Here is a 13,713-nt window from a genome sequence, read left to right as displayed (position 1 = left end):
CAGAAGCTTTTTCTCCCAAAAAATCCAATCTGCACATATTCATTTATTTATAGTGTGAATCGGCATTAGCATGTGCATTAGCATGGAAAGTGATGTATGTCCCAAATCAGTGCTTTCCAGAGAAGCAACTTAACCTAGCTGTGCATACATTGGACATGTCCTTTCTTTTTTTAATATGCAAGCCAAATCTACGCATACCCGTTTATTCATGTCATCAATCGGCACGAGCACGTGAATTAGCATGGCAAGTAATGGATGCTCTGAATTAGCGCTTTCCAGATATGCCATTGGACCTTTGTGCTGACACTATAACAGGATATATCCCTATCTTTTCTTTCTTCTTTCTTTGCTCGAACCAATCTGCGCATATTCTTCATTCGTGGCATGAATCAGCGTCAACATGTGCATTAGCATGGGGAGTAATGTATGCGGAGGAACTACGGAGCAAGAATTTTTTTCAGGAGGTGAAAGAGTGCTCAGTCTGGCGTCTCGATAAAGTCCAGAATTTGCTAGTTGGGCTGGCAACGCTGTCAAACTAAGCAAAGATGGCTATGACATCCACGTCCAGGTTCACGGCGGCTCTTTCGCTTGGTGCTGCCGTCATGTTTATCTTTTGTAGCGTCGAATCAAGGTGTTTCGTGGAAGCCGAAAGAGTCCTTGCTGCTGTTCACTTTATTTTGATTGGTCTCACGGATTTGAGCAATGGAATCACGGAAATAGTTGTGCTGTGAGTGCAAACGTCCGGCCTGCTCAGCAAGCTGCATCAGATTTTTTTAAAGACAAGGAGCCTTTCAAATGTGCCGGAGGTAAAAAAAGAAGCAACGTTTGTGCATAGCAGGCCTACAAAAGGTGCAAGCACTTGTTTGCAGAGTTGCTCCACTGCTACAGGTGCGATACCTGAGTGTTTTTGACCTTCATAAACAACTCCACACTGCGATTCGTGTTGCAGTAGATCACATTTAGCATCTCGCATTATAGTATAAGCAGTAATGTCTGTCGTGCTTTCAGAAGCTACATACAGATGTTCTGCTCTGATGGAATGAGGCTAAAAACTCTAAAGTTACCTGGTCAGTGTGTCTTGGTATAGAAACAAATGAAAGTTCCATTTTGTGAGTCGGGGTACACATTTTTATGGTTAGCTGATACATGTGATAAGGTCATCTGCATCCGCTGACTGGTGTTTGTTCATGCTCGCAGTACACAGTGTTCAAGATAGGGCCTGGGAACACAGCAGACACTTGCAGCCCGTAGAAATTCTCAAACCCAGTGAAACATGAAAAATGAATAACAACCAAACGGACCAAGTTGAGTTTCTTCCAACAGGTTTGCAAAATTTAGCAAAGGTTTTCTTTTGGCAAAAGTCACTTGTATTAGTGTAAATGCATGACATGGAAACGAACTGAACCAGTTGTAATGGAATTTAGGTGTGTCCAGTGTTGGAAAGCAAGCTAGCAGTGCTGTACGCAGGTCAGACGTTCCAAAGCTGGAGTGAGCGCTGTTTGCTGTTGCTTTTAAATTTCTTGCCAGCAAATGAACTGACAATGCATTGGATGAGAAAACAGCATCTTCTGCTTGCACCAGTAAACTAAAGCATGCTATGAAAACTGTGTCGTCTCGCAGCATAACGTGTCATGATCAACTTCAGACTTCGCGATGCAGTTATCATTCCTGCTACCGTGCCTGCAGACAAAACTACATGGTGGGCAGAAAACTATATAGAAACAAAAACCGAATGAAACTTAGGCGTACATCACTATAATTTATCAAAGCACCTGCCTGAGCAAGGCATGCTCCGCAGTTTGAAACGCCGGCAAGATATACAAAATAAACAAAGAATGCAATGGTCTACTTGCCAGGAATAAAGAAGTTCACCTTAGTGAAGCATTTCCATACCGGTATAGTCATCATCGTTATCAGCCTGGTTACGCCCACTGCAGGGCAAAGGCCTCTCCCATACTTCAACTACCCCGGTCTCGTACTAATTGTGGCCGTATCATCCCTGCAAACTTCTTAATCTCATCCGCCTACCTAACTTTCTGCCGCCCTTTGCTACGCTTCCCTTCCCTTGGAATCCAGTCCGTAACCCTTAATGACCACCGGTTATCTTCCCTCCTCATTACATGTCCTGCCCATGCTCATTTCTTTCTCTTGATTTCAGCTAAGATGTCATTAACTCACGTTTGTTCCCTCACCCAACCGGTATAGTATGTCTCCTTTTCCTAACGAGGAAGTTTCTTATCCAAGTCACTTTTCAATGCGCATCGTCTGCTTCTTTCAAGAAATGATGAAATCGTACATTGCTGTCTTACCACCGCAACGACAAGTATAATAGTACGCAACAAAAGTCTTCTGATAGCAATCCTTTTTTCGTTTTCGGGCTTGTGTGCGGCGTCATCACGACGATTTGAAAACTACGATGCATTCAGCGCATGCTGCGCTAGGACACCCTCTTCTGCTTCAAACCTAAACCTAGATTGTCTTGTGTTCCAGAACGGCCGCTAGGTAGCGAGCATTGACTTCGAGTCACGAATAGTAATGTCCTCTGTCGTTCGTCACTTCTGATACCGGTGCTTACTCCCCCAAATTTCCAAGCACTGCCACAAACAATAGACTGCGAACTTGCGGCAAACGTGAGAGGCAATGAGACCACCCATCTCATCTTGCACACCATCGCGAGCACTGTGCATCCTCGTAGCTTCATGTAGTTCATGTCATATTCAATTGGCTGTGTGTATGTGTGTTCTTGCAAGCAGAAGTAGCTGGGACAGTCCATAAATACTGATGGCGTGGCGTCTGGCAACAAAACAGGCAGTTTTAGCTTGTCAAGACAGACTCTGCCCTTTAGTTCACTGTAATACTGCCTGCTCTCTATGTCGCTTTCCGAGACGTGCTTCTCGCCAACATAGTCGCAAAATGTTAGGGGCATTAGCTCTCTCTTTCCTTGAAATTGCACAAGCACACAACCGCACCAAGTCACTACAGGAACCTTGAAGGTAATTTAATTACCTATTCCTTGCAGTATGCATAGCCACTGCTGCAGTTCAGCACAACATATTTCCACTCTCTCCTCAAATTTCGCAGATCTTGAAAGGTGCTCTCCTTTCTAGCAATGCAAAAAGCATGCATACATCTCTGACAAACGAGCACAATGTGGAAGCCTGTAAGAACAACAGAGATAGCCTGCAAACTGTTAAGAAAACTAAGAGTTTGCTTGTCAGTGCACATCACGCCCTAACTTATTTGAGTGTTGCCTTCCAGTCACCTATGCAAGCATGCACGCACATCACATGCGAGCTAGTGAATTCGTGGAGCCGGCAGAAGTCGTTTGCTCATCAGGGATACTGTTGGTAGCTTGTTTTAGGGTAAGCACAGCATACAATTTGAGCAGTACTAAGCAATTAATGCTGCTAAAATGTCTGTCATTTCTATTTGATGTTATTGAGCTGCGAATATTTACAAAATATGGGACGATATCGCAATAGGTGGTGGTGGCGGTGGTGGTCAAATCCATGCTCCGTAGAGTGGTGCCCCTCTGTATTTAATATGAAAATCTTAACGGTGATGCTTTCGCCGATTGAATGCGGCAGATGCGACTGAGAGCTGGAAACGCGTCATGGACACTGGGTTTTGGACACCACCTATTTCTGTGCATTGTGTCCATAGAAAAGTACGTAAATGATGGGAACGCGCCTGCAGTGTCATCTGTTGCGCTGCGACGAAAACTGCATTTCCTCCTCGCCAAAGCATGCACCGCCTGCGCTGTCACAGCTGGACAGATTCCTCTCCTAGAATACTTCTTTCTCTATGACTGATGCAACTGTTAATGGGACTGCAAGCTTCAGAGATTTACATTTACAAAAGACTGCTTGTGCCCATTGCGACATTTCCGCACAACCTTACTAGGCAAGGGCTGTGGATGAAGCGTTCTATAATCATACAATGACAAACCAGAATTTTTCTAGCTGGCACCAAATGCAATAGTGTGTACATCACATTGTGACGTGTCATCGGCTGCCTTACTGATGCCTTTTTTTTATGCTTAGGGGCGTCCTTGTTCATAATGCAGTTGAAAAGCATCTCTTTGATCCGTCTATACCTTGCTCCACAAACAATATATTGCAGAGAATGAGGTTATTGTTAAAGTACATCACACAAAAAAAATATAACTTGGCAACCAGTTCTCGTTTTTGACCATAATTCAAGCTTCAGACGGAGGGAAGCATGAACAGAACATTTATTTAAAAATGAAGATGAGCTGCTCAACGCATACTCGTGTGAGCAGATGCGGTACCAACACATTGCTGCCTTGCGCTAATGAAACAAGTGCTCTACTTTGCGCCTGTTACATCAATATGCAGCTTTCCAAGAAACTTGCGGAAAGTACAGGTGATGACTTAGGTTGGACAGAATGAACAACAAAGTAGCAGCCATGACAACTAGATGGACTGCAGCGGGCACTATAGACAGAACTCGTGAAACTTTTCTGTAATCTACGTACACCAGGCAACAGCAAAAGGAGTAAGAGTTCATATGTGTGGTAGACTTTTTGATATACAGGGTGCAACAGTTTTCATGATCTCGCAAACAAATTTCAAGACTTTAGAGAAGCATGGTTACACTGTACTGCCTTATGCAATGTGGCAATGATTTGAAATGCATTCCAGGTTTGGTGCCAGTATTCAAATTAATGGCAGGTTACTGCAGCATTAAAACCATTAATGCAACACCAGTTACTGTTGACAATACTAACCGCAATTACAGGCGGGCCCAGCCACCATTTCCAATCTCGTGATGCCAATGGTGTGATGGTAATCAATCTTTTACATAAAGCATATTCATCTGTGTTCACTGAATGCATAGGCTTCAAGATGCTCAGTGGTGAACATTTTGACAACTTTGACGAAACGATGTACAGATGTAACCTAACCTGCTTTCTTGCAATACTCGCCACACACACAAACACACTGCTGACATATGACCTGTGTGCTTTACGAGATTCTAAAGCCATTGACATAACCGCCTCCCGGGTAGGGGAAATACCATTCAAGAAAACTGGCACAGGACTACTGCCAGTGAAGTTGGTACCATTTGAAAACGGGCTGCATAGTACCTCTCGTATCGGTGCTTGCTAGCAACCAGAGCTGTCATTACGCATAAAACTTAGCTGCTGCTTGAAACCTTGTTACTCATTTCTTCATGAAAGAAATGAGAATCTTGCCGTGCTGCAGGACCAAAAAATAAAAGCCACAACATATTTTTTTAAGTTGTGCGAAAAGTCGAGATCAATTCTTGCCCTTGAATTGTTTGGAAAGGGGTAGGGGAGGGGATGGGGGGTGGAGAAATGGCTGAAGTACACGGTGAGAGAGGGTAAGCACAGTAGCCGGCAATGTCCACAGCAGGTTCAGTCCTGTTCCATAGCAGACTCGTCGGGACTCACGGCCTTCTCCTCCTCCTCCTCCTCAATTGGCGAGTCCTTCTGGGCAGAGCTCTCTGCAGTCGTGTCCATTGCCTCTGCCTGACCATCTTCTGTAGGTGACGAGTCTGCCTTTGAACTCTCCTGTGCAAATAAAGCACAATGCAAACACTTTAGTTAAATTTGCGCATGAGAGAGTGATGCAACAAATTGAGCCGTGGCCATGCTGGAATGCCAAGAGGTTAGCAAAAGTTAACATGCACAAATGGAATTCAGCGACCTGTCGGAACACAACCACTGGACTCTCGTGTTCCTTGCACTGGTAGTACACCGAAATGACTCCAACGGCACTCTTGAGCTGGGCTGCACTGATGTGGAACCCACTCAATACCGGAGCCAGAAAGAGCCTGTTCAACATGGACGTTTGGTTGCTAGCTCCAGCTGCTAGTCAGAGCAAACGGAGGCCACAAGTGGAAACATTGACGCTACTGTTGTAAGTAAGCATAGCAGACACTCAAGGCCCCGTCAAGGAGCCCACGGCAGACACCACACCAACTATGGCAGCCACGTGATTGGAAGCCTGCTGGATCTCAGTCACACTCCTGGGTTCCACTGAGATCACCTTGAAGTGATCTGAATGTATCAGGAGAATATGTTCCAAAAGAACAATCTCAGCCAGCAGAATGTAAAGGGTGCTGAAAGAGCACTCGAAGATGACCAGTTGTGCAATGAGAAAGTCAATTTCATGAATAAGTCTTATTGGTCGTTGGCTCTCTCAGCCTCCTTCATTGAGCGCGACACGAAATACTGCTACAAGGAAAGTAGCAGAATTTCAGCAGTTAGTAGCTAGTAATGCAGAGTGTCCCTTTCTTATATGGTGCAATGCCGATGCTTTGTTGCGCAGCAAGCTAAGAAAGAGTTGTAATGCAAAGATGAGCAGAACCCAATAACACAATAAGAATGCTAATTCATAGTTTGTGCATCATTTTCTCGGTGACTTTGGTATGCATACAACATGTGGGATGAGTTGGGGCTCTAGCCTGACTAGAGGAACATTGCGCCACCACAGTTGGTTAAAGTAATCAGATCAGAATGCACAGTGTGCAATTTGTGCCTAAAGTGACCAGTACTGAACTGTGTCAGGGGTGGCACACTAAATTTCGGAGGATGAGTATCTTTCCAGCATCAACAGCTACCAACAGAAAGTGCGAGCCAGATGTCTGTCAATCGCGGAACTCTACAATGGACTAGAGGCCCATTGCTTCCCCAAAGAAAACACTGGGTTGGTAGTGCATTCAAAGACTGCAATGTTTCATCTGCGCCAAAGAATACCACATATATCTGACTTTTGAGGCCAGAGTGTTTACTGGAACTCGCTTACATGTGCAGCACGGGCGGTGTACTTTTAACAAAATTTGTACTTCAGCCACTGCACTACAGAGGGGCTACCATTCACAAAATTCTATGGCTTACTCCACCACCTCCAGGGGATAAAAATCTATGATTTTAGGATGGTTCATCTGGTGCATTACCTTATATAAAGAGCATTAGGTAACATGTTACAATGCCTTCTTCTGCTCACCATAGCTTCCTCTTCAACGCTATCGTCCAATGACACCGACGTCGAAGACGGCTGTTCCTGCTCCTCTGTGGCCGGTTCTTCTGTGTGCGTTTCAGGTTCAGGATGAAACTTCTTCAGTGGGGGCTCCTTCAGTTCTTCCTCACTTTCTGGCATTTCAGAAATGCTGGAGTCGCAGCAGTCCACTTCCGACGAGCCTTCCTTAACCACAGCCAAAGTTTCCGCCGGTTTTGGCTCGCAAGCATCAACTGGCAGGGCGTCGGCTTCCGAGTGGTCCTCCGCTGAGACGGATGGCTCTGCGAATCAAGAAACGGTACAATTACTAATTTATTCAGACTGAAGTAATGCAACTAATTTAAATGGCCAACCGCAACAAACATTTTGGACGGTGTAAAAAAGCTTGGCAATGTAGCTATAGAGCAGCCTTCGTGCAAAATCCTACGTTTGAAATACAAGCAGATGTGTAACAAAAAGATAATGAAAATGTTTTTGATGCCTGCATAAATTTTTTTTTAAATGCCACCATTGCCACTAGCCGGTAATGACAGAGAAGCCCAAAAGTTTGAGAACTATCACAGTGACTGGCCATAAGCTTTGCGATTAAGTGGCACCCGCGGCGTACCGAAATCTCCGTGTCGTATCTGCTAACTACAAGGTGCCCAGATTGTCTTGCTTACATGCTATTTAAACAAACTTCGACAATTACCAGCCCTGCAACTTTGCCAAAACAGCTTCAATAGTAGTATATACTCATTCACAACCAATTCAGTATTAGTGAAGTTTCATTGCAACTGGCGTTTAATGTGGTGAAACATACATGCACAGTGTGCAATTTATGCTTAAAGTGACTAGTACAGAACTGTGTCAGGGTAGCACACAAAATTTCAGAGTGTGAGTATCTTTCGAGCATCAACAGTTACCAGCAGAAAGTGTGAGCCGGATGTCTCAACTCCGGGGAAACTAAAAAGGGCAATGTGAAAATGCTGAAGGACCTGATGGGATCTGTTGTGTCTAACACATTAGCAGGCTTTAAATTCACATACTATTAGTTGGCAATATGTTGGGAAACATATTACAAAATTTTTATTTGAGAAACCAAACAAAAATTAGGACTCATAATTTTAACTTTTAAAGTAGGATAATTAGCGATCTTGAAGAGACATGACCTCTTTGGCATTGTCCTCTGAAGACACCCTGCAATCAACATCAAAGTCTTCTAAAGAAGTTCTCGAATTAAAAAAAAAAAATTGCAAGGCAAGAACTAGAACAGGACAAAGAACACAACGCCAAGATGGGCGCCACGTCCTGTCCTGCTGCGCCCGCCCTGACGTGTTTTTTGTCCTCATCTAGTTTGTGCCGTGAATTTGTTGACTTATGACCCATCAACCAGCTCAAACTGAAATATTGATTACAAATTTCTAAGTAACAAATTGCTAGAATTTCTGCATCGCTAAAAAAATGTGTGGGCTTTTAGCGCCGGTATTTCATGTCGTAAAACAAGAGACACGAGCAACACCGACAGCCGATGAATAATGTCAAGCTATTCGTCGCAAAAAAGCAAAACCTACTATAAAATGTTGGTTAACTATCGAGCAGATGACACAACCTGTCTACAGAAGTTTAACACTCGCAAATTATCGCAGGCATGCCCAGGGCCATGTATTGGTTGCCAAAGAAGTTTACTCAGGCACTGCACTTAAAAGGAGTCACTGCTCATTGAAGCCGAAAATAGGCCCAAACATTTTTCGCGTTCCTTAACTACAGATTGGTGTAGAGCATTTATTTTTGCTTGGTTGAACCCCAGAATCATCCTTTTGCCATAATCACCATGAACATGTTGTGAAATGTCTTTCCTCGTTTTTCTAAAACCAGCATATCTGATGGTGTCACACTTATGGAGTAATATCTCTGATTCTACTTATCCTATTGCAATAATTAGGAAGATAGACAATTAAAGAGTGCAGTAGGCCAGTCACATGAACAAATATTATTACAGAAATTTTCAAAAAGCAATAATTTGTCCTGTGTGTAACTATGAGTGTTCTTACCATAAAAACTTGATGTGCTATAGCTCTGGCACAAATTTCAGCATTTGTGCTAAGCCTATAGTGCCTACATTTGTTCTTGTAGGCACTGCAACATCTGATCACTCACTTCATTTCAATATGCCAGTCTCCTTCATTAAAACCAATATTTCACTAAGCTCACCTCCAAATTAGCCCACAAAAAAAGCATGAATTTTAGGAAGCTACTCATTGCACAGAAAAATTAATTGCATACTTGAAATCAGTTTGCCAAAATACATAAGCAATGCAAGTTTGATCAATATGTTCCCATAAATAAATTTTAAAAAGGTGCAACATTTCTGGGGGTAAAAAAAAAAACACTCGCCTTTCGCTAGAGCATCAGATGCTGGCTCTTCCCGAGTGCCAGACACATCTTCAGCACCACTTTCACTGGATGCTTCAGCAACCTCTTCGGTTGCATCTTTATCACACGTGCTTTCTCCTGATGGTGCTTCCTTCACAGGTTCTTTGGTGTGCGTAACAGGCTCCTCGTCGCTGGTGGAAGGTTCAGACTCTATGCTTTCTATTGGTGCCTCCACTGCGACTTCTTCTGCAGGTTGTGGCTCTGCTCCTTTCTCAGCTTCGGCTTGTTCCACTGGGGCTGAAGGTTCAACATCTTCTTCCTTATCGCCTTCTGACGACTCTGCACTGGTCTGCACGGTGGAGCCTGACGGCTCGACTTCTTGCTCTTCAACAACTTCTTCTGTAACTGGCTGCGGTGCTTCACCTGAACAGAGAGTGGAAAAAAATAAAAAGCTTTTTTTTTTTTTTCAAATTCAGCTCCATTGGTGGGACGTCACAACATACCTTTGCTACATTCCTGAATTACTGGTCTACATGAAAACTAGCATATTAATACACAGACGGCACATTTTCTCCTTAGTCTGCTGCTGCAAGGATTCAAGCTAGTAATGAAGACTAATTAGCAGCTAACGACACATTTATCAACCCCTCTAGCGATACAGCACATGTTCTGCACATCACAATGTTACAAAGCGTGCCACATAACAATGTAACAGAACGGATAACTGGTCTAGTTGGTTTACTTGCATCTCGAAACTGTAAAAGTGCACAAAGAGGAGAACTAAGACAGTGCACCTCGTCCTGTCCATTCTCCTAGTTCTGGTCTTTGAGCGCTTTTACAGTTTCAACATAACAATGAATAGACATTTACCCGATTCTAAATGTGCCCCTAGCTTTCAGGGGTTCCAAGTGAGAAAATAATGTGCACCCACCACTTACAAGAAAAAAGTAGTATGCCTCCGGTTTTTGCGGTAAAGGAAAGTACACTTGCAGAATTTGCTATCACAAAATGTAAATTTATTCACAATGAATGTGCGTCATTGCTACTGTTAGACAGCCCTCTATCACTACCCATGGCAAAGATCACATCCTCTGTGCGATGAATTGTGTTCGATAGCCCGCATTTCCTTAGACTCCACAACAATCGCGCACAGGAAGTGGACCAACCACTTCGCCAGCTAGCCGTGTGAACATGCAATTCACTGGAATGCCAAACAGACATGATGTGGATCTGTTGCTACCAGCTTAGCGTGTAAATAACTGTCTTTTAGTCCTTTAGTAATGAAAGCAACACTATATCAGTGCAAAGAGTTGTTCTGTCATCTTGTGATGACTCTGGCTCGGATGGCTGGTGGTTGTGCATGCCACGAACATGGTTGTGTATCAGACTGTAACGCATACAGAAATTTCTGGCCCATCTTCTTAGAGAAAAAGATGCACTCATGAATAAGAATCAGGTAATGCAAGCAAAGGGCATTTCTATGCTTCAGCTAGGAGTACAGGAAAACTACTAGAAGTCTCGCGTGCAGTGAACCGGCTGAGATAAAGCGCAAATGCCATGCGAAGTGCTCACACACACCCAAGCTTGCGTCGTCAGCAACAGAAGATGGAACCTCAACGTTGGTACCTGGGTCATCGGCACAGATGCCCTCATCTTCACAGTGGCCATTTTCACCGTCCATGCGATTAAGCGAGTCCTCTGTGGTGTCAGCAAAATGGCCATTGATTCCACCATCTTCCACTCCAGGAATGCCGTTGACCATGGGCATTGCAGCAGCATTAGCTTGCTGTAGTGCACTGTAATTAGTTCAGACAAGAAAAAGCTCTAGCTATGGCATTACAACAACAAAAACGCTTCTCAGAATGTCCGTTGCAAGACGATGAGGCTGAAGAGTGGCCTGACAGTTAAGACAATATAGTATTAACATTACAAAAAAAGAAAGTGCTTGAATTTGCAATAAGTAAGGCAATGACAGGCAGCGTGTTGTAGCTTTTCCTGAACTATTGTTGTTCACCTTCAGTGCCGACCAGCTGTGTTATCTTTCGAGTTAAATATGCTTAGGCTACATGTGATTTCTATATGCAATAGGAAACAATCTACAGAGAAATATAATGAAGACAGCTTAGCTTTAAAATTTCACATCAGGATGCCACAAGGCCTGTATGGCATCATTTTCCACATTCTGTCGGCATGATTTCACAATTCTTGAATGATGTTCTTAAAGCTCCCTCTGTGGCTTAATGCAAAAGAATCCCAACATTTCCTGAACTTCATACTTCAACTTGGAGAGTGCTGCCATGCCTGCCCAGGAGTAATATAGCTGCTAATGAATATTAACTGGCGGCAGGCCTTTCAAAAAGTGAACTTACGCAAGAGACTTTGGTTCAATTGTGCTCACAACCAGGACATTCTTCTCAAGGCCACGCATAAACTTGTCTGTGCGCTTGTAGTGCTTCCTAGGATCGACCACAAGCTCACACAACCGCTGGATGGTGAATGGTGCGCTGCAGCAAAACATGGGAGAAAAAAATACACTGAATGGAACATATCCTCAGAAAAAAATATACCAAATCAGTTCTGAGGAAGTCGACAAGGTGTAGAAAGATTCGCAAAAGCAAAAATTGTCATTGGGCAAGTGTGAACTTGTCAATTAATTCAGCTCCACCCTGCAACACGCTAGTCTCCTCGCTAGCTCAGATGGTAGAGTGACTGTCCCAGAGGGACCTTGGTCTTGGTTCCAATTTTAGGACCAGGACGACATTTTTTTTTTTTTTTTAAAGCTGCAAAGCTTGCCTTCTGAAAAACCTGTATGGGGCTCTTTCGTAACTTCGTGCTATGATCGAGCGGATGACAATTTTTTTACTTCCAAAAAAGTACAAACAATGGCAGAAATAATAAAAATGCCAACTGTTGCACATGATATCAACGGAAGGACATACTTACAAAATTCACAGTGCTACCAAATCACAATGAACAAGGTTTTGGTAGCAACTGACATATATGTCGCAGACGGGAGCATTGAATGTTAACCCACCTGTTGAAGCAGTTGACGGCCTCCAGGACCTTTTCCTTCATTTCCTCGTACTTGAACACCTCCACGTTGGGTAAGGCCGGTAAGTCGTCTGTTGGCGAAACCTTGTGAAATTCGTTCATGACAAGTTCCAGCTTTCGACATAGCAGCGGCTTCAACTTGTGCCATGGGAACCTGATGGAAAGCCAGAGCGACCCTGTGACATGCAGGCTGCCAGCTGCATTGCGCGCGGGAAACAAACCGCTCCTCCCGTACCTCCGCTACAACTAGAGGCAGCATTCATAATCGCCACTGGCACCACAGGCTGTTATGAAGAGCCCAAGCAAAACAAAACGTCCAACCAAACCTGCAGTTGCCGGAGTTATTTCAAAAGCACTTCCAGCGCAAAACTGCGATTAGATGACACAGAGCTATTGCATCACGACGAGGCAACCTAACTTTACGAATGCTACCCTTTGCAGTGCTTTAGCCTGCACTAGACGTCGTAATCGCGACGAGCAACACTATGCAAAAGAAATCGGCGAGCTCTACGGAAACGATATCTAGTCCATCGTAAAACACTCGATACCGTTGAAGACCAACCAGTGCGAAAAGCCTGCACTTACAGAGTGTCGCCAGTCCTGGCGATGTGGCACAGGTATTCGTCGAGGACCGAAGGAATTTCAGCGGGCTTTTGGCTCACGAAATCTGTCAAGCAAGGGAAGCATGAGATTAAGGGTGACAGGAACACGACCAAAAGGAAAGTTGAGTGACATCGGGCGCGGGCCAGCGCGAGTGTGGCGCAGCCGATGAACTCGGCTTGAGGACACAGTGGGTCATCGACGCCCAAACGCAAAAGCCCAGTGTAAGCACAGCAAACATGGAAATGACAGCCTCCCGTTACAGCGAGGCCAACTGCGAACGGGGGCCCGCCGCGCCACACTTACCAGTGAGCTCGTCTAAAAGAGCCTCTTTGCTGCTGTTCATTTTGCAGCAGAGTTCAGTTTTCTCGCAACAGTGCAAGATTCCAGGTCCACGGAGAAGCACACGCACATGCACGCATACACACACTGCCGGCAGCTGGAACCCTCCTGACGACAACAAAAAATATGGCTGCCGCACAGTTGTCGTGACGTCACTTTGTGGCGGCTGCTGCCCCTGGTGACGATAAGCGAAGTCGGAGTGCCTTTTGAGGCTCTATGTTTGGTTTGAGGCTTTCGAGGCCAGACTGAACAAGGCATACGACAGAAAGTAGGCCATTCAAAAAGCACTGGGAATCACACACACTTTTGGGGCTTTAGCGTTCGCAGCGTTTTGTTGGAGGGTTGTTGTAAGTACCAC

At 44.4% G+C, this 13,713-nt stretch overlaps 1 protein-coding gene across 2 annotated transcripts; it reads right to left on the bottom strand.

Annotated features, from left to right (window-relative positions):
- Nucleotides 1-4,212: 4,212 nt before the first annotated feature.
- On the bottom strand, nucleotides 4,213-13,502 carry PPP4R2r (Protein phosphatase 4 regulatory subunit 2-related protein). Of its 2 annotated transcripts, none has more exons than XM_065455375.1 (8): nucleotides 13,320-13,502; nucleotides 12,999-13,080; nucleotides 12,397-12,567; nucleotides 11,732-11,866; nucleotides 10,989-11,158; nucleotides 9,384-9,785; nucleotides 6,996-7,288; nucleotides 4,213-5,557 (listed from the first exon to the last, which is right to left on the bottom strand). In XM_065455375.1, exons 1-8 carry the CDS (start codon nucleotides 13,357-13,359, stop codon nucleotides 5,402-5,404), a joined length of 1,449 nt encoding a protein of 482 aa, XP_065311447.1. In that variant the 5' UTR covers nucleotides 13,360-13,502; the 3' UTR covers nucleotides 4,213-5,401. The 2 variants fall into 2 exon arrangements, with proteins under 2 accessions (XP_065311447.1, XP_065311448.1); XM_065455376.1 differs by having other exon boundaries at nucleotides 10,941-11,158; nucleotides 13,320-13,499.
- Nucleotides 13,503-13,713: the final 211 nt, after the last annotated feature.

Source organism: Dermacentor albipictus, chromosome 6 (genome assembly GCF_038994185.2).
Source record: "Dermacentor albipictus isolate Rhodes 1998 colony chromosome 6, USDA_Dalb.pri_finalv2, whole genome shotgun sequence".
NCBI classification, from domain to species: Eukaryota; Metazoa; Arthropoda; class Arachnida; order Ixodida; family Ixodidae; genus Dermacentor; species Dermacentor albipictus.
The sequence above is the reverse complement of the archived record's forward strand: the minus strand, read 5'-3'. Positions and strand labels throughout refer to the sequence as shown.

Coding starts and splice junctions, on each gene's coding strand:
- PPP4R2r (XM_065455376.1), bottom strand. CDS start 13,359: ATGAACAGCAGCAAAGAGGCTCTTTTAGACGAGCTCACTG. Junction 11,867..12,396: donor GCCGTCAACTGCTTCAACAG/GTGGGTTAACAT, acceptor GTTTTGCTGCAG/CGCACCATTCACCATCCAGC. Junction 7,289..9,383: donor ATCTGATGCTCTAGCGAAAG/GCGAGTGTTTTT, acceptor CTTGATTCGCAG/AGCCATCCGTCTCAGCGGAG.